At 45.4% G+C, this 23,964-nt stretch overlaps 1 protein-coding gene across 1 annotated transcript in view; it reads left to right on the top strand.

Annotated features, from left to right (window-relative positions):
• The window catches only part of EPHB1 (EPH receptor B1), a 444,507-nt gene that overhangs the window by 284,063 nt on the left and 136,480 nt on the right, over window positions 1-23,964 (top strand). Inside the window, exon 4 of the mRNA XM_025377642.1 lies at window positions 12,724-12,879. Coding sequence (XP_025233427.1) covers window positions 12,724-12,879 — 156 coding nt within the window. The remainder of the gene's footprint in view (window positions 1-12,723; window positions 12,880-23,964) is intronic.

The raw sequence follows: 23,964 nt of genomic DNA, 5'->3' as shown, positions 1-23,964 counted from the left end.
TCCCATACCAGTCACACTACTCCTGCCTAGCACTGCCCTCTGATCTTCCACTGTTTGAAAAAATCTTTTTTAGCTAGGCATGGTGGCCCACGCCTGTAATCCCAGCACTTTCAGAGACCAATATGGGCAGATCACTTGAGGTCAGGAGTTCAAGACCAGTGTGGCCAACATGATGAAACCCTGTCTCTGCTAAAAAATACAAAAATAATTAGCCAGGCATGGTGGCACGTGCCTGTAGTCCCAGGTATTCAGGAGGCTGTGGTGGGAGAATCTCTTGAACCCTCAAGGCAGAGGTTGCAGCAAGCTAAGATCACACCACTACACTCCAACCTGGGTAACAGAGTGAGACCCTGTCTCAAAGAAAGAAATCTTTTGCAATTCAAAAAACTAATATAAGTTCACCGCATAAAAATTGGAAAATATAGATCATAAAAGATGTTTTAAATGTGTATAATCTCATCTTTATAAAAGAGTGACATATTTGAGAACAATATTTGTTCCCACTATTTGCCAATGTTTTTAGATGTCACTAACCACAGGTTTTCACCATCTTCCTTGATTGGGTATGATTTTCCATTTATGGATGCACTATAATTTATTGATCTGACACTTTATTTTAGGGCTTTTAAGCTGTTATTAGTTTTTTCATGCTATAAATAATATTGTCATGAATACCCTCATAGTTAAATCTTTGAGCTACCTGTGATTATTTCATTAATATAAATTCCATAGAGAGAGGAGCTTGAGCACCATTAGGCCATTTGCCTCTCTGGGTCCCACTTCTCCACCAAGCCCTGGGAAAGAGGGCAGGCCAGCACACAGCAGCATCAGCCTCGCTGGTGTCTGGCTGTTGTGACCCTGCTCTGTCCCACTCCCCTCCATGCTGATCATTTCAAGGTTGTAAGAGCCTGGGAGAGTGAAGGACCAGGCCCTGCCCCTTCCCAGTCTCTGCCCAGTGGTCCCTTACTTCCCAGTTAGCTGCATTATTGCCTCCTTCCCCAGGGATCCCCCATGTCCAGGGTGTAGACTTTAGAATGTCGGGTGTCTGTGGGGGCAGACCAAGATGTTTGTGCTGTTTCTTCTGGGGCTGGGCTGTGGACAGGAGGGGCCTGTCAGCTGCCTCCTCCACAACTCCTCCTGTGTCCTTCCCTTTTCCTTCTATTCTGAGGCAGGCAGGGCCAAGGAATAAGTTCAGCTGAGTCCCTGCTTCTTGGGTGACCTGAGAAAGTCAAGTGCCTTCTCTGGCCTCAGTTTCCCTCTGTGTAAGGAAGCACAATTGTTCCCAGCTAAACCTTCTCCCTCCTGCTTTCCCTCTTCCCTGCTGTCTCTGTCTTCCTTGGTGCTGCAGCATCGTACCCCTTCCTGTCCCCTCTGTTGGCCTAAAGCTAAGGAACCAGCCCATGGGACGCTCAGCAGTTACTGGCTGTCCAGTTGGCCTGCTGTGGAGGAGATACAGGTAATGCTGCAGCTTCAGGGACAGGAATCTCTGGTCAGAGGTCTGTTCCCTGTACCATTCCAAAGTCCAGAAGGCTCTTCTGGCCACTCTGCAGATTCCTGAGTCTGAAGATTGGGTTCTCTCCCACATAGACACACACATTGTTTCTCTGACTTTGTCTGCAGGCCAGTGGTCAAGGGACAGACTTGGGGCACAGATGCAGCAGCTGCAGGAAGAGCCAAATCAGTCCTAGTCTCTGAGTGAGACTCTCACCTTCTCTGCTCTGGACCTTTCATACTGCCACTCCCCAATATTCCCCCCAAAGTTATAGGGACAGTGAGCCTACTGCTAAAGTATTGGATTTCTAAAAGAGGACTCCAGGAAGAGGAAAATGCCTAGCCCTAGAGGATGAAATGTAGAGGGCAGGCTTTCTGGGGTCAGCAGGATAGCAGGGACACAAGCAGACAACAGGTTGCAGTCTTTGACTCCTCACACCCAACCCAGTGCCTGGCATCTAGTAGGGGCTCAGTGCCTATCTGTTGAATGAAGGAGCAATCCCCAATCAATTGCCAGACCCTTCTCTTCTAGATAGCTCTTGAATCCATCTACTTCTCTCTGTTCCCACTACACTAGTCCATTATCACTCTTTATGGGCTACTGAATCTTCCTGTAAGTGTCCCCACTCCTCCAGTCCATTCATTTCCCAGCAGCCAGTGTGATCCTTTAGAAACAAAATCTGATTCTGTTTCTTCCCAATTTCAAGCCCATCAAGTGGTTCCATGGACCTCAGGATAAAGTCATGGGCTGAGTGGGTGACATGAGCTCAGGCTGCCCCTCCAAGAGCTCAGCCGCCTCACTTGCCTACGGATCCCACCCACCCCACGCAGCCTCTCTGCCGAGCCTGAGCACTCAGGGCCCCTGCAGGCACTGTACTCAGGTCCTTGATGGAGTCATTTTCATTCTCCAGGGCCTTTTCACAGGCTGCTCTCTCCACCTGGAAGCTTCTCTATCTCCTCTCACTAACCCACCTTGCCTCTGCCTATCATAGGAGGCTTATATCTTCTTTATGCCTTAACTTAGATGTCGCTTTCCCAAGACCCTCCCAGACAGGGTTAGGTCGCTACTGTAGCACTTCTATGCCACATTAATCCCATCCATTGGAATTTCCAGCTTAAAGTCTGTCTTCCTCCACCACGATGTCAATTCCACATGGGAAATATCTTTGCGTTTTTCCTCCATTGATGTATCACAGTGCCTAAGCATACCTCCAAGTATGTTAATAAATACTTTCAAATGAATTGTTGATGAAAACATTCATCCTGGCTTCTTGTGGAAAACATCTTGAAGATATTTATTGAGGAGACACTATATTCCAGGAATTTTACATGTATTACACTGATCTTCACAATAGCTATGGGAAGGAAGTCACCTTAGCACCCCTTTTTACAAATGGGTGGGCTGAGGGTCAAAGTTCAAATAACTTGCTTAAGATCACACAGCCAGCACATGGAAGTTTTTCAGACCCCATGTGTGCATTCTTCCGGAAGACCTAGAGCAGTGGTCCTCAAACTAGAGCCATATCAGAATCGCCTGGTGGGCTTGATAAAATTTGGATTAGTGAGTCACACCTCCAGATTTTCTGGTTCAGTAGGCCTGGAGGAGGGTCTGAGATTCTGCATTTCTGTCCGTTCCCAGGTGACACTGATGCTGCTTGTCTTCGTTCAAGTTGCTGTAACAAATACTGGGTGGCTTAAACAATAAACATTTATTTCTCACAGTTCTGAATACTAGGAAGTCCAAGATCAAGGTGCCAGAAGATCCAGGGCCTGGTGAGGGCCCACTTCCTGGTTGGCAGGTGACCATCTGTTCATTATATCCTTACATGGCAGAAAGAAAGAAAGCTCTCTCGTATTTCTTCTTATTAGGCCATTAATCCCATTTATGAGGGCTCCACCCTCGTGATTTAATTACTCCACAGAGCCCTCACCTTCAAATAGTATCACATTCGGGGGTGGGCACGATGGCTCATGCCTGTAGTGCCAGCACTTTGGGAGGCCGAGAGGGGCAGAGATCAAGACCATCCTGGCTAACATGGTGAAACCCCGTCTCTACTAAAAATACAAAGTTAGCCAGGCATGGTGGCACATGCCTGTAGTCCCAGCTACATTGGAGGCTGAGGCAGGAGAATCGCTTGAACCCTGGAGGCGGAGGTTGCAATGAGCTGAGGTCACGCCACTGCACTCCAGCCTGGGTGACAGAGTGAGACTCTGTCTAAAAAAAAAAAAAAGAAAGAAAAAAAATTGCATTCAGAATTAGGCTTCAACGTATGATTTTTTTTTTTTTTTTTTTAGTGGGGAGGTTTTATTTCTTACCACTGCTAATTTGGAGACCAATTTGAGAACCTGGCCTAGATCATTACAAAACACCTGGGCTTGCTTTATGGCGATCCTCATACCCTAATCACTGACCTTGGACCAGAATTGTAGGATCCAGGCCTGGACTCTCTTCTGAGAGAAACTGATGCCCAGCACAGCCTCCTACAACCGAACAGGACCCTGGCTCTGAAGGCGCTGGCTACACTCTGGGAACAGGCTGCCATCAGGACCTGAGTGTCTGTCCCTCTCGCTTGAGACACTGCTCTTCTGTTTGTCACCCTTCAGTCCTGACCAGTGATCGCCCCATTTCATCAAGGCAAAGCACCCCCACCCTGGCCCACCTCTTTAACAACTTCCATGCGGATGCATTCTAGGCTTGCTACTCCTACTGCTGTCTGAACAACTTAATAGCACAGTAAGTTACAGTCTCTTCTGTGTCATGGTGCCTGCAGCATTCATCAATTTCAGCAAGTGTCACCATGAGTGATACAAGTGTATGACACAGCTAAGTGTCCCCTCTGCACAGGCCATTACAGCTGGCAGCAGGCCCAGGGAGGCAAGAACTGGAGACTCATTTGGCTCCAAGTGCCCAGGTTGATGTAGAAGTAAATGCGCTCCAGCCCTCCTCCCACCATGGCCCCCATAAATGCTTTGTATTTTTGGCACCTTCTACAACTACTCTCAAAGTTTCCCCAGGTAAGCTAGGGATCCTGCTGTCTCTGAGTCTTGGTGCAATCTTTTCCCTTTGCCTCATACTCCCATCCTCCCTCGGTGCCAACTTTTACCCATACTTTGAGGCCCTATGCATGAACCACCTCCTCTAGACAGCCTTCCAATGGCAACCCACTCTCCCCTTCCTCTAAAGACCTCTGGCACACAGCCTCTCCACCTCTGCCGTAGAAATTTGATTGGTAAACACTTCACTCTGACCTGCTATGCTCAGCTCAGCTCCTTGGCTGTGCAATATTCCATTGTATGAATGATATGAATGTTGCATAATTTATTTAGCCAATACCTTATTATCAGACTTTTAAGTTCTTCCCTCCCTCTTCTTCTCTTTTTTCTTTCTTCCCTATTATAAATAACACTGTGATGAACATCAACGAACATAGATCTTTTCCTACACCTGCTTGCTTTTTTTTTCTAGAATAAGTTTTTAGAAATAAGTTCGTTGAATCAAAGCTTTCAACATTTTGAAGCTGTTAATACACATCAAATAACTCTCCCAGGAAACGATAAGAGTCCACACTTTGGCTGGGCACATTGACTTACTCCAGTAATTCCAGCACTTTGGGAAGCCGAGGCAGATGGATCATTTGAGGTCAGGTGCTCAGGACCAGCCTAGCCAACTCGGTAAATCACATCTGTACTAAAAACACAAAACTTAGGTGGTAGTGGTGCATGCCTGTAATCCCAGTTACTCAGGAGGCTGAGGCAGGAGAATCGCTTGACCCTGGGAGGCGGAGGTTGCGGTGAGCCGAGATTGCGCCACTGCACTCCAGTCTGGGCAACAGAGTGAGACCCTGTCTCACAAAAAAAAAAAAAAAAAAAAGAAGCCACACTTTGTGTGGGACTGCTCATTATCTTACATTCTCTAATATTAATACCATATTTGTTGTTATTATTATTATCACAGCTTTTATCTTTTGGGTCTTATCACAGCAGTCCTTCAGCAAACACTCATTCAACTAGCCATAGAATGTGTATGCCTATGTGTAAAGTTTGTGCTAAGTGCTGGGGAAAGGGAAATACAAAGATGATGAAAACACCTAGTGTCAGCCTTCAGAGAACTTTCAAACTAGTACATTCAATGGATGGATGGATGGATGGATGGATGGATGGATGGATGGATGGATGAATGAATGGATGAATGGATGGGTGCTTGGGAAATATTTATTTGCCGTCGGTTTTCTCAACACATTGCCATAAATATAAGGGGAATTGGGAGTTTCCATAAGGCTTTGAGTCCCAGTGGAATGTCCTGGGGCTATTCAGGAAAACCCATTCTGGGAAAGCAAAGATTGCTTTTGAGAATAGACAGAGGAATCCCAGTGCAGAGACCTCATGCCACCTCCTTCTAGGGAGTTTCACCAGGCCTGAAATTTCAGACCTGGGAACCTATTTGGTCAGCCACCAGTAATGTGAAGGTGATGGAGACATTTGGCCACAGAAGTGACTTTAAATAGTGGCCCAATGTGGGGCCACAAGACCTATGGAAGGAGCTATGTAGAGCTGTTTGCATGACCCACAGGAATTTCTTGCCCGCCAACACCACACCTATCGCACAATTCTTAGCAGCTGCTGAGAGAGGCTCTTCTGCCTCTCTTACAGAATGAGAGCAAAGCGTAAGACAAAGGAAGGGGAGGTTGTAGGAGCAATGAACTGCGGACTGTGAACCTCCTTCTTCCTGGCCAGAAGCATGTGCCTTGCCTCTCTCCCAGTTGCCCCATGAGGCAGACTGACTTCCCTGAGCCAGCTGCTGAGCTGCACCTGCCTTGAGAAAGGCACCCGGTTCTTAAGCAGGGGATGAATATTCATTGGCATGAACCTTTGCAAACTCATTTGGGGAAAAAAAAATAGATCAGAAGAAGTAATCAGATTATTAAAAAGAAAGAGCAAGGACAGAAGGTGGCGGTGGAGGGAAGAATCACATTTAAAATGCAAGGAGAGATTTCCTCCCTGCGGTGTAGCTCTGACCCCCTCGACCATGCACTGAGAATAGTTAAGCTCTCCCACATTTATGCTGCATAAAAATGTCGTTTTTGAGGCCTCATTTGAGAGGGGGAGGGGCAGCGGTAACACGCACCCTCCACATCTGAAAATTATAAAACAATATTTTGAGGTCTTCATTTTATCTTCCTTTGATATCAAGAAAAATTGTGAGAGCTAAAGAGGCTCTGGTGAGTGCTGAGTGACAGGTTAAAGGGCTCCAATAAAGATTAGATGGTCCACTATCTCCTGAGGAAATTGCATAAAAGTGGTTATTCCCTCTTGCTTCTATTAATTTCCTCTTCCTGGCTGCTTGGAAATGCTTCATAACCTGATGCTGCAGATGGGTACGAGAAGCGCTTTCCATTATCTCAATCACTGTACTGTTTATGAGACACTTAATCTGTTTCTTTATAAAGTAACAGTACTGTAGGTGATGGACTCAGTGTCACTGGAAGTCTGTGTGCATGGACAGGAGGAGAGGGGTGTCTCGAGGGTATTGTAAGCAGAAGGTCATTTGTTACATCGCTGAGGTGCTGAGAAGTTCGGTGGACCTTTCAAGGTGACCTTCTGGATACCAGCCAGAGGTGACGTGCAGCCAACCCTTGGCACTTGAACAGGGAGGCAAATGTGTGTTTTGTCTGTTGAATGGAAAATATACACATGTTTAGGCATGGGGTGCTCAGATCTTGTCTCCTCCCCTTTTCTGAAGTTGGGGGTGGGGAAAGAGATGTGTGGTGAGGTCAGGGGGAGGAGTGCCACCCAAAAGCCTTGGCTATGCAAGTTTCTAGGCCTTCTGTCTGAACTGAGATCACTTACAATGGAGGAAAGCAAACCTCCTTCTCTTAAGGAAACGAGGCAGTTGTAGGCTGCACTGGTGTTAGAAATGTCCAGTCCTCCAAGTTATGTTGTGCCATTGTATTAATACGAATACACAGCAAGGTGCAGGTGGCTCTTCTCTTTCTACCCACCTCCTGGAAACGTAATGGAACTCTCCCCCATGAAGTTCGAAACTGACCACTTTCTGACCTAATTTCCCTTCCCACTTCTCCTGTTCTTCCACCTCTTTTCTTCTCCCTTTGTCTTTTCCTCTCCTTCTGAATTTCATCTCCTAACCATCACAATAAACTTTTTAATCACCATTGCCAACTACCAAGAAATGGCACTTTTTTTTTTTTTTTTTTTTTTTTTTATGAGACAGAGTCTCACTCTGTCACCCAGGCTGGAGTGGAGTGGCGCAATCTCGGCTCACTGCAACCTCCGCCTCCTGGGTTCAAGTGATTCTCCTGCATCAGCATCCTGAGTAGCTGGGATTACAGGCACATGCCACAATGCCCAGGTAATTTTTTTTTCTTTTTTGTATTTTTAGTAGAGACAGTGTTTTGCCATGTTGGTCAGGCTGGTCTCAAACTTCCGATCCCAGGTGATCCACCCGCCTCGGCCTCCCAAAGTATTGGGATTACAAGCGTGAGCCATCACACCTGGCCTGAAGTGACACTTTTAACCATTGTTTAAAGCACGAATTCTATGAGAAAGTATAGCACAAGTGTGGTTACAAGTTACAATCTAAAAGGTTAATAAATGAACTCAGGAATACTGCTTCTCTTATAAAGTTTCTTATGACTCTCATCTTATAAGGAGACTCTGCAAAAGGTGTATATCCAGCCACCTGGTCCCCTGTGTGCATACAAGCATAGCGCAGATCCTGCTGTATCAGAAGCAGCATTCTATCATCCACCTCCCTCACCAGGAAGGAGCTTCCTAATGTTGGCTACCCCATCTGTGCTCTGTTCTATTCCGATAGTCTGGCGTCTGGCTAGGAGTCAATTAAATTTCTGTTGAACGAGGGGCTCCCAACTGTAGCAATAGTGCTGACCATAATTCTGCAAAGGATCTCCGGAGTTTTGAAATGATATAAAAGCAGAGAACTCTGTTATTTACCTCAGATTGCCTGAAAGTGCTGAGATGTGTTTGGTTAGGCTACTGCCGTATTTAATTATTATTGTTTGAAATTGTAGAGTCTTTATGCAGGTGAGCAGTCTCCGGGCTGCCGGAGTCTCCGCCACTCTGCACTGTGTGACTCCCGGCTGCTTTATATTCTTAAGTGACTGACCTGGCTCCAAAGGCCATTTGCTTTTGCTTCTCTTGACCTGAATATTCTCCATTAGAATCCACCCAGAAGCTCTATTTACCAACCCAAGTTAAAGCTACTTTTTCTCAAGGGACAGCATAATTTTCTTATTTATATTTCTATGTTAAATTTCTAGTGAAACAACAATATTGTTAACTTTTGTTTCTGATTAATGGCACCCCATACAAGGTAAGTTAAAAAGGCTTTGTGGATTAGCCTGTCACTTTAACCCTTGTTTAAAGTATGAATTCTATGAGAATGTATAGCATAACAATCTAAAAGTTTAATAAATTACTGGGCATATACCCAAAAGATTATAAATCATTCTATGATAAAGACACATGCACACATATATTTATTGTAGCACTGTTTACAATAGCAAAGACTTGGAACCAACCCAAATGCCCATCAATGATAGACTGGATAAAGAAAAAGTGACATACATACACCATGGAATACTATGCAGCCATAAAAAAGAATGAGTTCATGCCCTTTGCAGGGACATGGATGAAGCTGGAAACCATCATTCTCAGCAAAGTAACACAGGAACAGAAAACCAAACACCACATGTTCTCACTCATAAGTAGGAGTTGAACAATGAGAACCCATAGACACAGGGAGGGGAAGATCACACATTGGGGCCTGTTGGGGGGTGGAGGGCAAGGGGAAGGAGAGCATTAGGACAAATAGCTAATGCGTGTGGGGCTTAAAACCTAGATGATGGGTTGATAGGTGCAGCAAGCCACAGTGGCACATGTAGCGCTATGTAATAAACCTGCACATTCTGCTCATGTATCCCATAACTTAAAGTTAAAAAAATTTTTTTAATAAATGAATTTAGGAATACTGCTTCTTTTATAAATTAAGGCATGCCTAGATAGATTTTATGAAAGTACTAAGTTATAAAGTCTGAGTATTAAGGAGATTCATACATTTTGTAATTATATGTAAAATATATTTTGTAGATATGATTCACCCATTATACATAACAGAAATCATATATGTAAAAACAGTCTTCCATTGGGTTCCAGGATTTATTTTCCCACTTTGGGACTTGAAATTTGTATTCTGACCCTGAATTCTAAACGTCCCTGGAAAGAAACCTTGTTTTTTTGTTTGTTTGTTTGTTTTGGGTTTTTTTTGGGAGTGGGTAAGTTGGGATGGAGAGGAATTAGCATTATTCAGCACACATTGATGCTAGCGACATTTCATATTTGAGTTTATTATTAATGTATTATGATTTGTGGGAGTTATTGTGAGAAAGTTACAGTTCTTTTTCATAGACCTTTTATACAGATGAGCAAATTGAGGCTCTGAGGGATGATATAACTTGCCAGTGGTCACCAAGCTAGGAGCTGACAGAGCCAAGAATTGACCTCAGGACTGTCTGACCATTGCCAAATGCTTGTTTCTCTGGGGAGAATGGAGTCAGACCCCATCCTGGAAACTCTCTCCTCAACCACTCCCCAAACTTCTCTCCCTAATGGCCAGCTTGGACCTCCTCCCCTCCACTTGCTTCTCTCGTGTACACCTTGGAATTCAGAGACTCAGTCACCCAGAGCCTACCGTCCTCCATCAGAAACCTCAGAAGAGGCACTTTCCACATCCCCCTGCCACTTGTGGATATCAGGACAATTGTTTATGCTCTTCACTTATTAAATGTAAAGTGAGGAGGCGTTTATGTGCTAGAAACACCTTGTTCTTCTTGGACTGGTACATTAAGAAAATTACGGCATGGCAGGGGCCAAATATGAATGCTTGAGTCGTCACCACTACACCTCCCCCACTCTCCAGAGACAGAGCTCCTGCCAAGTCCAGGCAGCACAGGCCTGGGATTCGTTTGTATTCACTGGCTGCAGAACCAAACAGGGCCAGGAAGGCTGGGGATTTATTAGGAAAAGAGCCAAGCGTTTCTCACAGGAGATGAGGAGAGATATGGAAAGAAGAAAAGGAAAGAGGGAGAAAAACAGAGGGAGGGACCGTACTGAGTGGGCTGGGAAAGGTGGATTAGTAAGCCAAAGTCTCGCATGCTTTTGCCATTCAGAGCTTCTCCTTTTCATGTTTTATTTGTTAGATCTTTAGTGAAGACTCAGACATACCTTTTTTCTTTCTACAGAGAAGTTTCTTCTGAATGTGCTGAGATGAGTCAGGAAGTGGTCCCTTTTTACGTGGGTCACAACTGGCATTGTTTCCCCAAAACTGGGAAACAACATTTGCTCCAGTGTCTTCCCCGATCCCAAGGGATGCTCTGCAAAGTAAGGCTTCTTGGTGAAAAAACATAGCATTTTTAAAAGTTCTGAGAAATTCTCAACAAAGAATAAGATGAACTTTTAAAATTAGCATTTGTAAATATCTGGCCACAGTACCCTTTTGTCGTAGGTGTTAACAATCCAAAGAACGTGGATCCCATGGAACACATTTGGGTCGTGCCATTCCAGAACACTGTGTTTCAGAGATTCCTTCCTGTCCAAAATGGGACCCCACCCAGCACACGATTGGAGAAACTGAAACCTTTTCCTCACCTTAAGTGAGCAATGGAGTGAGATAACTTTCACAGCATAGAAAACAATTCTTTCTTCTAGTCTTAGCAGAAAAGCAGTGGATATTTTTCAAAGAGCTTATGTGTATGTCATCACTATCATTTCTCCCACTGTGTGATCCTTGGTAAGTTTTGTAACCTCTCCGTGTCCCAGTTTCCTCATTAGCAAAATGGGGATAATAATGTCTACCGCATAGAGTAATGCATGTAAAGCACTTAACAAGACAAGTTAACAGATGGTGGCTACTGCTGTTATTAAAGAATATTCTGCACTTTACAGGAGGGAACAATACATTTGAGAAGATTAACTTTCTATAAGTAGAAACCATTATAATGGCTCTTCCATTATACAACGATCACATTGTGTTAGATTTATATGACTTCATTGGATCAAGAGCTCCTCGAAGGCAGGCTCTATTCTTGAATTCCCTATGCCATGTTTTCAGCAGGAACACAGTAAATGTTTGTTGAATGAAGTAATGAGGTGTGTAAGAAAGCCAAACAAGTTGACCAGTCAGTAAGTTTTACCCAGTCTCAAAGGAGGATGAGCCAGAGTAGGTTTCACGGGGACAGGAAGAGTGGGGGCTGAGATAATAAGGGAGGGCCTTGGGGAACTAGGGTAGGCAGGATCAATCTTGGGAGGGATCAGCAAGGAAGAGACCAGATGTCTGGGCTCAAAAGTCTCTACAGATGAGACAAAGTTAAGACCCAAGGGACAGCTTGGAGCCAGACTTTTCAGGGAATGACTCATTATAAGCTGATCCCACAGGAAATTAAGAGGATGTGCTGTACATGTGAGCGCCCCTCCAGTGGAGATCAGGTTGTAGCAGGTGTTCCCAACCTTCCCCACTGCCATGTGCATGATAGATGACACCAAGTGCATGACATGTTCCCTGGTGCACTGTCTGCAAAGTCATCCTTTCCTTGCCCCGCCCCTGAAAGCATATCAAAATGCAGTTAAAGAAGAATGATGTTGTTAAGGCAGTAACCTTGAAATCACTCTAGTTTTAAAGAATCACTTATGAATTTCAGCCCTTTACCATCATTCATAACAAGAGCTTGTTAATACATCTCATAGTGTTCCTCATGTGTGCTATAACATGGCATTGAAAAACCATAGGTCCAACATGTCATTGAAAAACCTCGGACCCCTTTCTATCTGAGGCCATAAGATGAGATGTCTTTAGTGAGTGGCTCAGAGAAAGGCCATGGATGTTAACCAGGTAGACAGAGGAGGAAGTAACCATTTATAGAGCACTTATGTACCAGGAACTGAGCTACACATTAGATTTGTTTTCTCAATTAAATCTCTTGACACACCTGGAAGGGAAGAATTATTATGCATTCTGTTCAAGTGAGAGAGGTCATTGGTACCAGGAATGTATATTTCCCAAGGGATTTCTGAAGAATTGGAAGTGTTAAATATGGGTTTCCCGTTCTCTTTAAAGAGGAAGACACTCCTTTTCCGGTTGTAGGGCAGAGTTTCTGGCTGCCACACTTCCATTAATTATCACATGGTCTCTTTGTGTTCTAGCCTGCCCTGCAGGGACATTCAAGGCCAGCCAGGAAGCTGAGGGCTGCTCCCACTGCCCCTCCAACAGCCGCTCCCCTGCAGAGGCGTCTCCCATCTGCACCTGTCGGACTGGTTATTACCGAGCGGACTTTGACCCTCCAGAAGTGGCATGCACTAGTAAGTGTCTAGTAATGGCTTTGGGCTGGAGAGTTTGGTTCCCTGATGGTGCAAGTGGTGGGTCTGGGGCAGGGAAGAGAAGACATCATCCTTTGATCCCAGAGCAAAGCAGAATTGCTGGCCGTGGTGCTGAAACATACATCTCCTGTGCTCGGAGTTCAGGGGCCTTGTCCCTACGTATCACTGGGTGAAGATTACGGTTTTTTCCTTCCCCCTTCCTCCCATATAACAGGTCCTTCCTCCCACCCCAGAAAGATAATTTCTGTTCATCAGATGCCAGACTGGAGAGTTCTTTGGATGCAAAATCATAATCTATTATCACCTCCTCCAAGAAGTCCCTCCTGGTGCCTGTAGCTGAGAATCTCCTACCTCTTTGCTGGGTTTCCTGTATATTTGTAACCAGACTCCCCTCAGAGTGCTCATCATTTTATTAATTGTTCAGTTATTCTGTACTTATCTCAGTTATCAAATGAAGACTATTGTGTGTCAGGACCATATATTCATCTTGTGTGCCTTCCAATGCCCAGCCTGATGTAGCACTTGTGCTCCTGTCAAATGACAAGACCAGTGGCCTGACCACAGAGTGCATATCCAAGGCAGAAATTCTATGGACTGGAGCTAATGCATTAGCTACATCACTGTCCCATTATATAATACAGAGGGAAGAGCAGTCTCCCTGCCAAAAACGGAGAAAGGCAGCTACACTTTCTGGATAGGGATGTGAGAAGGGGTGCATTTCTCCCAATATTCTCCCCCATAATTGTGGGAGGAGACAATCACTACTGTCCCTGCACAGTACTTTGGATAATTTGCTCCTGCTCCTCTGAGCATTTTAGCCCTGAAATGGGGATGACCTCTCTTTTCAGTATTCCCATTGTATTTGGGAGTCAGTGCTCCAGGTTAGCCTCTAATATGTTAGAATTTTCTTCTGCATTGGATAATGTTGCCTGCCTCCCTGTGAGCAGGGACCTTTCCTTACACCTCCTTGGACCAAATCCCTTCCATCCATCCCCAGCACAGAAGAATGTTTCATATATACTTTCTGTTTGATGAACAGAAAAAGTGACTGGACACCGAGTGGAAGAACTTCTTAATTCTAGCCTTGTAGTGTATGTAACCTTTACTGAGTAAAGAGGGCGAATAAAAGTGTCTTCTAGATCAAGTTCCTGAGTTCAATCAACGTGTATAGATTTGAACTGATTTTCTACAGACCTCTCTCTCTGGTGAGTTAATATTAACAAAAATTATTGTATCTGCTGACCAGAGGTCTTGTTTTTCTGTCGTGCTGTCTCCTCCACTGACTTCTGAGGTTACCCTGGGGGTCTTCCATGAGCCCAAACAGCATTGTTTAATGTACTTCTTTAGAAACCACTTAAGGATGCTGAATCACTGCTCCCTGGATGTTCAGACCAAAGACTAGTCTCCATGATTGCCAAAGTATATGCCCAGGGTCTCACACTATTCCTCCTGAAAACACTCCTTTCCATTCTTTCTCATTAACCCCTCTCACTAGCCGGCCTCCTTCTACAGATCAACCATGCAAATTGAAGGCTCGGCGTCCAAGCTTCCCACTTCAGCAGACACACCCTGTAAATTCATCCAGTCCCTGGGTACGGTCACCTAGAGGAAAGGTAGACCAATGACTAAATGCTCAGAATGTTGATGTGCTGCTGCCCTCCTTGCTATAGCATCTCTCTCTTCTCTCTCTCAAGGCCTATTTTCCAGCCATCTGATCTGATGTACTTGAACCAGCAGGACTAATGCCTGGTTAATACCTGGGCTGGGACTAGGGGGTGGGAAGCAGAAATTGCCCAAAGCCTCCAGTATGTACTTTCTAGATCCTCACTCCACTGGACCTACTCATATCCTGAGTCTACCCTCCTTAAAATCAGACCTGAACCAGGCATGGTGGCATGCACCAGTAGTCCCTGCTACTTGGGAGGCTGAAGAAGGATGATCACTTTAGCTTAGGAGTTCAATTCCAGTGTGGGTGACATAACAAGACTCCCATCTCTAAACTAATGATAATAATTTAATAATAATTATTATTAATAAATCATACCGTATAGGCATCTTCCTCCTGTCTCTGGTACAGTTAGCTCTGGGGTTACATATACCCCCTATAGTCCCACCACAGTGTCCCCATCTTACCCAGAATGGAGGTGATTATTAGACACGCCTATATGTGTGACTACAGCCACCACACCCTTTGCATGCCTCTACTCTCCAGATATAGCAGGCTTTAGCATGCTTGGGTCAGACCAGAAATCGCTGAATCAAAGCCACATGTGGCTGTGGTGGCCAGGCCTGAGAGAAGCTCATAGATGCACTGTCCAGCTCTCTGCCTTGGTATGCAGGGACAAGCACTCATTGAAGAGACCCATAGGGCAGGGCTGAGGTGCAACGCCATGCTAGGCAAAACACGTATAAATAAATCTATTATTTTATTGAAACTCATTAGATATTTGATTTATTGTGTGCCAGGAAAGTACTGTATGAAAAAGTCAATTTGTTGGCTTTTATAATCTCATTAGGGTTTCCTTTTAAGGCATTCTAATTGGAGGTGCCATCTGTTCTCTTATAAAGGCATTGTACATCACCACAGTAAATAATTTTTCAGATACAAGGAACATATCTGGAGTTGTTGAGGCAAGGCACAGCCCTGTACTGTGGCCTTGGGGCTCCTGCTGGTTCAGCGGGTTGAGCAGGGCAGGAGTGCAAGGGCCCAGCCCAGCCTGAGATACACTGGTTGGGGTGAAGAAGGCACAGGTGCTGGTTCACTTTGCACATTCACTCTTCCGTCCATTCCATCGAGAGACAAACACAACCTGACTGGGCACTATGGGTACCCAGGTAAAGAAGGAGAGCTTTGTCTTTCTGAAATGTACAGGGCAGTGGACATCTATAGTGTTCAGGTCCTGTGGACATGAGGGAGGGAGGAAGTGTCAGGAGAGATCAAGAGCCCAGGTCTGGAAGTCTGGAGGGGCCTCAGGTTTAGTGTGCAGCTGTTGACTTTAAATGGATTATATCAGCAGTCACACGCATTCACTGGCAGTATTGGAAAGTTTATAAAGAGTTTTAGAACTTTAAAATGTGTCATTTGACAAGGCCATAAAACCTATAGTGCACTAAGAATTCATATTTTTAATGAATCCTGTTGATCCCTTCGGGCTGGCACACATATAGTCATTGTATTTTTGTAGTGCTACAAGTGTTAAATTTATTTCATGTAACCATTTGGAATGCATGGTACCTTTGGAGCCCTGTTTAGGCATTTGTTTGTTTTCTTTTTAATCTACTGGGAGACCCAGGGACACCCCGCCCCTTGACCTCTGAGATGCCTCTGTGTGTCCAGCCTTGTCCTTGAATTTTGTCAGTGGACTGCGCAGAGATGCAGGTGCACCTCAAGACAGTGTCAAAGGGGCTGATGTGGGCTCCAGATGACGTCAGAGAAGGGTGGCTTAGAGAGCTCTGTGTTTTGAGTCTGCAGTCACATCACTGCTGCTGGTCTCTGGATGACTAGCTCCCTTCTTCCTTCTTCTCTCTCCTCCCTTCACCTCTACCCAGGCCTGCAGCTCTGGATCTTCCCAGTACTTGCTCATATCCAAGAGGATGCCTCTTCGCTCAAACCTAGGTCATGTATGGAATGAGGTGGGAGCTTGGGGGATAGCTAGAGGCAGGTGACAAGTGACTCCACCACTCCCTGCTCATGAAACTCCCTGAATAAAGCCAGACTACCTGAACAGTGGGGCTCACCTTCAGTGAGAAGTTACTGAAGGGCTACTGACAGTAAGGGGAGGGGTCATATGAAAAGACAATGGGAGGGGACAAGGGGATGGTGCAGCCCCACCAGCAGGGAGGGGTTGCTAAGGTTATGGACTGAGGAACCAGCTGTGAGCTTTGGGCTTGCTGTGCTTCCGCTGAAAAAACTGCTGCCTTCCTCCCTGTACTGCTTACTGAGGCACTGCCCAGAGGCCCTCAGTTTCCCTGTTGAGTTCTGGCATCCCCAAACTGCCTCAGTCTTGAGTGGGTTCTGGGACAGCTCATAGAATCTTTCATTTCATGTAGTGGGTAGAAGATGGGCTTTGGCACTTCAGAGACAAAAGTTTGAAGCTTGATTCTGTCTCTTGCCTTCTCTGTGACTTTGGTCTAAATTCTTAGCTTTCTTACATTCTGTCATTTTATTCTCACAACTTCATAATAATGTATGCTTTTCTGAGTTATTATGAGGATTCAGCCAAATAGTATTGTAGAGTCCTTGGCACAGTGCCTGGTTCATAGTAAACTCTCAATTGATGTTAGAACTTGCTTTGGTTACATCCCTGGAAAGTGTGAAGATTGCAGCAGATATTGAAGCTTCCAGCATGAGAGGATGTTGGATATCTGAAAATAAAAGTGATGTTGTAGGGGGAGCCCAGGCTTGACGCCATCACTGAGCATCACAGGAGAATCCATGGTATGGTCCCAAACCACACAGTCATCTTGGCCTAAAGATCCTGCTGAAAACAAATGAGAAGGTGACTGCCCTACCCTGCGACCTGGTGTGCGGTGGGAGAAGGAAGGAGGCACAGGAAGAGCTTTTGAGAAGCTGGCAAGCTCGCTCCTCCTGGATGAGAGGTGTCAAGAAGCTGGGCAAGAGCAATGGCTCACAATACTGGCTTTCCGTTCCCAGGCAGCAGAGGCCTAGCAGCTCCTCACACTGAGGCACATGTCCTTCCACAGGAGGACCAGATGGCAAGGGAGACATGGTGGGGTCAGCTGGGCAGAGGGGCAGCCAGGGACGCACTCAGAGGTGCACAGCAATGTGAAACCCAGCACCACGATGCAGGGCTTGGCTTCTGTTTTAAATAATTTCTAGTTTACTGGGGGACGAAATGGAAAGGAGGAATTTATGAAGCAGGTGAAAATAGATAATTATGCCTTATAAAATTGCTGTCTGTGAAAAACTATACAGAAGGACGGGTGTGAAAATAATTACCTTTTTACATTGCTGACCACAAAAACCCCTTTTCTGTCACTCACATGGAATAAATTTTGATGGATCACAGTGGCAAGCTAGTGCTTGCATTGTTTCTTTTATTTCTTCTTCAAACGCAATGGACTTCTCTCTGCAGTTTTGATCATTTGAAATGGAATGAAAAAGGAGCTTCAGAGGTCATGGTGTCCCCTGAGCCCACCTACCAACCCCTTAGATGAGGGACACAGTGCCTGCCAGTCTTTCAGGGTTCCCCTGGAGGCCATCCCTGTCCTCCCTCCTGACTGACACTGAGAGACAGGGAAGACTAGTGGCAAGGGTAGGGATTTTGAGTTTGTCTCCTGACGGTAAGACCTGGGGCAAGTTACTTAGCCTTTTGGAACACGAGCTTCCTCCTGGATAAAATTGGGTATGCTGGAACTTGAATTAGGAGGTTGTGAGAATTAAAAGCCAGAAAGCAAGTGAAGCTCCGGTGAAAACTCAGCTCAAGTGAACTCAAGAAAACTCAGCAAGTGAAGCTCAAGATGAAAACTCAGGTCTGTCTGACTCCAATGCCATGACCTCCGTGGCAGCTAAAATTTGGGAGCTCTGAGAATGATGTTGCAAACCATTGTGGCAATGATGGTGATTGGCTGTTATTCTCACTCGTGAATCTACCTTGCATAGAGAAGGATGAGAATCTGCTCTTCCCTCTCCCATTCCTGCATAGTCTGGTTTGTCTCCTTTAAGTTTGTGTTTCATTTATTAAGGTGCTGGCAGTTGTTTCCCTCCTTTATCCCAGGCATGACAGGGCAGTGGTAGGGTGGGGGTGGGGGGTGGTATCCCTGTGGCATAAGGATCGTGTCCCTGTGGCATAAGGATCATGTCCCTTGGACAGACTGCTCAGGAGTGGGACATTCCCAGGGCCTAGACCCTGATCTTTCCAGGGAAGCAGGGTGGATGGAGAAGAGTGCATAGGGCTTAGAGGGTAGAAATGGCCTTGGGATGACAGGAACAGAAGGATGTCCTGTGCAAGTGGCCTCTGCAGCCAGGTTTGGTGGCCATAGAGCATTGTGGGTCTGTAAGGACATCAGTTTATAAGCCCTCTGGTCTTGAGCACAGGATCTGCTGCTTCGTGCTCAATAAGATCCCCACTGATGGTTTCCCTTAGGTCAGTGGTTTTAAAATGCAGTCCCTGGACAAGCAGCCTCTGTGTCACCTAGGAACTTACTAAAAATAAAAATTCTCAGCCCCGCCCCAGAGCCACTGAATGAGAAGCTCTGGAGGTGGAGCCCAGTGATCAGAGTTTTAACAAGCCTTGTGAGTAACTCTGAAGGCTGTGAAAGTTTGGGAACATTGCTTGAGAGTTGGGTCATGTTCCTCTGTCCTTTGCTTTATGACTTCTGGGGAGAAAGGCCATTGGGTGAATTCTCACAGACTGGAACCACAGGGCCTTCCCCTCCTCATCAATGTCCTGTGTGCCAGACTGGAAGGCTGCAGGGAATGGGGCTGTGAATATGTATGTGAGAGAGAGGAGGGATGGGGTGTGTTGTGAGTGTGAATGTGAGTGCATCTGTGTTTATTTGAGTGGTTCAAAGGAGGGTCTCACTACTTCTCAGAATAATCCTCACCTGTTCTGGCTCAGTTTCTATTTCATTTTCACTCTTTTTTTTTTTTTGAGATAGAGTCTCACTCTATCACCCAGGCTGGAGTGCAGTGGCGTGATCTCAGCTTGCTGCAACCTCCATCTCCCAGGTTCAAGTGATTCTCCTTCCTCAGCCTCCCAAGTAGCTGGGATTACAGGCGCTCACCACCACACGCGGCTAATTTTTGTATTTTTAGTAGAGATGGGGTTTTACCATGTTGGTCAGGCTGGTCTTGAACTGATCTCAAGATCCACCTGCCTCAGCCTCCCTAAGTGCTGGGATTATAGGCGTGAGCCACTGCGCCTGGCCCATTTTCACTCGAGTGGTCAGAGCAGTGTGAAGACCTGCAAAGGACATTGTTAGCTGGGGCTGGGAGCAGTAATGGGGGAGAGAAGCGAATGGAAGCCAGGAAGCACAGCGTGGCTAGAGTGAGCTCAGGGAGGGCTGAAGGAGAAACTGAAACAGAAGGAAAGTGACTGATGGACACCATTTGCCTGAATTCAGAGGGAGGATCCAGAGCGTAGCCAGTGTAAATGGGTGATGGGCCCCAGCTCACCTGGGAGGAAATCAGGCCAAGTGGAAACCTCTGAGGCTGTTGCTGCAGGGAGGAGCTCTTCAGGCCAATAGGACAATAAGCACTCCACATGAGACAGGAATCTAGTGTCGTAAATCGGGGACTGCTTGCTTGTCTGCATGTCTACACAATGAGGGTGATTTTAAATACTTTTCAAAAGTCGACCTTTTTACAAGTGTTTACTTGGGTTAATCTAGGGCTTGCAAAATAGTAAAAGAAGGCTGCTTTGCTCCAGCTGAGCTCTAACCATCGCTGACCAGGGCTTTAGTGTAAGTTACCCTGTGTGTTCTATTCGGTAGGTCAAGAGACTGTTTGATATTACCCTGATGTGTAATCCATGTTGCCCATAAAAAATACATTTGTGTTTTTGAAGGGAAGGTAATTTGTGTTCTCCTTGAGGTGAACTTCAGACAAAGGTCAAAGATCAATAAGAGTCAGAGGACAAGCCTAGATTTGGGCCCCTGCCCCATGCTGGACAGTAGATGGTTTATGCACCTGGATGCAAAAGGAGGGAGTGTGACTGCAAGCCGGAAGCTGTTTATAACTGTCACTGCCACATCAGGAAGGGTCCGCGTTGCCTGTGTAAATGTGCTTTCACACTTCTGTAATCTACAATTTCTTTTCATTAGTTGTTTGACCCAAGTGAATGTAACCTTTTTGAGGAATTGTATAGCTCTAAGTTTTAAGCTAAAACCAGGCACACTAGCTAACACATCTGTTTCAGAATTTCATAAGAGCATTTGGAGTCACAGATGTCACAGATTGTTGACACTCGGAGCACTGCCACCCCAAATCCTCCCAATGTTAGCCTTCTCCCTCCAGTAACCCAGAGAGGCAGAGGCGTTCATGCCACTTTTATTTTTCCGAGCATTTGTGATGACAGCTCATGTCTTGTGCAGGGCAGCATCACTCCATTGCCAACAACAGTAACTCATTGCTGGGAGAGAGGCCTTCTGGACTTCAGACTGGGCACTCCTTCCTCACTCCTGTCCATTGGTCAGTCCTGGAGGACCAATGCTTAGCAGGCCGGTGATTTTAATGCTTAAGAACAATGTTCTCATCTTTTTAAAATTATCTCCTTGAGGCTAAACACTTGTTGCTTTAACTGTTGCCCAAATTTCCTGACCCACGCCCCTGCCCCTCTGCCATACATCCAGGCTCCTGGCTGGCCTTTTCTGAATCTCTCACATTTATCGATAAAGCTGTCAAAATATGGCAGCCAGAATGAGACTTGTGATCCTCACTCCAGAGCAAGGTTCAGTAGAAAAGCCATGGATTTTCCTTGTGATTGGGAGATTGCAACCGTGTGTTCACTTTGGTTGCAGTCAGTGAAACTGTGAGTTCCCACCAGATGTGGCAGCCACTAAACAGCCAGTGCTTTTGTTTGTCTCCTCAGGAAATGCTGTCCGTTTAGGTGTCCCCTATGTGCATTTATCAGTATGATTTCAGACATTCTGCCTTGAGGATTTAGGCACAATGTACTTTCACATACAGATCATTTTAAATACTGATTTTTATCATCTTTCAGATAATCAGTGTTAGCATAATTGCTAAGATTGTGGGCTCTGGAGCCTGTGCCCAGGTTCAAGCCCTGCTCTACTACTGAACAGCGACATGGGGCAAGTGACAAAGCTATTCTGTCTCTATTTCCTAATCCATAAAATGGGGACAATATTAGAATCTGCCTCACTGCACTGTTGTGGGAATTAAATGCAGTATACCATTTAGGCTGGGCACAGTGGCTCATGCCTGTAGTCCCAGCACTTTGGGAGGCCGAGGCAGGCAAATCATGAGGTCAGGAGTTCGAGACCAGCCTGGCCAATATGGTGAAACTCTGTCTCTACTAAAAAGAAAATAGAAAAATTAGCCAGGCGTGGTGACACGTGCCTGTAGCCCCAGCTACTCGGAGGCTGAGGCAGAAGAATTGCTTGAACCCGGAAGGCAGAGGTTACAGTGAGCTGAGATCACACCACTGCATTCCAACCTGGGACACAGAGCGAGATTCTGTCTCAATAAATAAATAAATAAAAACAATATTTGGCATACAGGAAGAATTCAATAAAAATAAGCAATTTTATTTTATTACTATTATCAGAGTTGTCTACCCTACTTTGATGTAATTTTCAAAGCAGCTAAAATACAAGCACTGGCACTATTATTTAGTTAACATTTCTTCCTTCAATATACAAGTATTTGTATACTTTTAGAAGTTACTCTTGTGGAAATCTAGGTTTACTGTATACTCTATACTCTTTTTCTTTGCAGGCTAATGCATTTTTAGAGAAAGAAAGAATATTGACTGGCCTGACTTACCCGTAGAGAACACACACAATTTCTTGTTGGTCTTTCCTTGAGGATTACAAAGCACCAATTTACTTGTGAAGTTCCAGAAGGAAGGGATTAAGATGAAGTGCATCCATGTAATCTACTCCCTTCTCTATTTTAAAAATCAGAACAAAACTGTCCTCTCCATGACTTTAGGGTTCCCTCTTGCCATGAATGCTCCTTTGTGGTTTCAGGCAATTGTCTTGATGTCAAATGTATAGGTTCTGGTCCAAGGCAGAACTGGACTGGAATGGATGCTGGAACTTAATGGTTGCCATAGCTCAGCTTATTCAATATTCTCTGCTCTAATTGTCCACCTCTGAGGCGAAGACAGTCAGGAGTGAGCAGCTCTGCATCCTCTGTTCTCTACCAGCCTCTCACCTCCTCCCCAGGTGGGAGGAGACCTTGCTTTGCACACCCTGAGCATTCTCAGCTATTCAGAGCTATTCTGGCACCAGAATCATGCCTGTTCACTGGACTGGAATTTGACATGCTGATTTGATTTTTTTTTTTTAATTTGCTTCATGACCTTACAGAGCAGATGTGTCCAATGCAGTCAAGTGGTAAGAGTCCTACTGTGGAATCAGGTAAACCAGGGTTGACTCTCAGCTCCACTCCTTCCTCACAGTGTGGCCTTGGGTAGGTTATCCAACTTACCTGAATCTCTATTTTATGTCCCCCAAAATGAGGATATTGTTTATTATTGTGTCCATTGTGAATGGTATGTAAAATGCCTAACTCAGTGTTAGACACATGCACAGCGCTCAATAAATTGTCTTTGTTTGGGTTTTTATGAATAATGTTTAAGAAGTGGGTTTTGAGTCTCTAAGGTATGCAGTTAAAAATAAGAAAACATGGCCCGGTGCAGTGGCTCACGCCTGTAATCCCAGCACTTTAGGGGGCCGAGGCGGGTGGATCACGAGGTCAAGAGATTGAGACCATCCTGGCCAACATGGTGAAACCCCATCTCTACTAAAAATAGAAAAATTAGCTGGACATGGTAGCACGCACCTGTAGACCCAGCTACTCAGGAGGCTGAGGCAGAATAATCACTGGAATCCAGCAGGAGGAGGTTGCAGTGAGCTGAGATCGTGCCACGGCACTCCAGCCTGGACAACAGAGCGAGACTCTGTCTCAAAAAGAAAAAACAAGAAAAAGAAAAAGAAAAAAACAAAACATTAAAAGTATAGATGCAAAGGCTTTTAGATCAAATTCTCCTGGAGAGTCATCCTAGGTTGGCTAAATTCTGACTCCATCACTCCCCTGTCTCCACCCCATCACAATGTGATTACAAATCTGTGTGCAACCTGTGCTACCATCTTGATCCCTTGCTTCTCACAGGTGGTCCCCAGATGGCCTTTTGGTCCTCTTTGTCTCCCATCTCCCATCCATGGGCACCAGATCCTGATTTCATATGGCCAGAAACCAAGCCCAAATTTCACAGTGGGATCTGAGCTGTGGCTCACTCCTAGACCTCTTGCCGGTGTCCTTTTGGTGGTCACTTTTCAGAGTCACCACTGCCGGTCAGTCCTGGAACCTGTGTTGATCCACTGCACCCCCTGTTGCTGACCTCTCACTTTGTCCCA

The sequence above is a fragment of the Theropithecus gelada genome, chromosome 2 (assembly GCF_003255815.1).
Source record: "Theropithecus gelada isolate Dixy chromosome 2, Tgel_1.0, whole genome shotgun sequence".
Lineage (NCBI taxonomy): Eukaryota > Metazoa > Chordata > Mammalia > Primates > Cercopithecidae > Theropithecus > Theropithecus gelada.
This window is presented reverse-complemented; position numbering and strand designations above follow the sequence as displayed.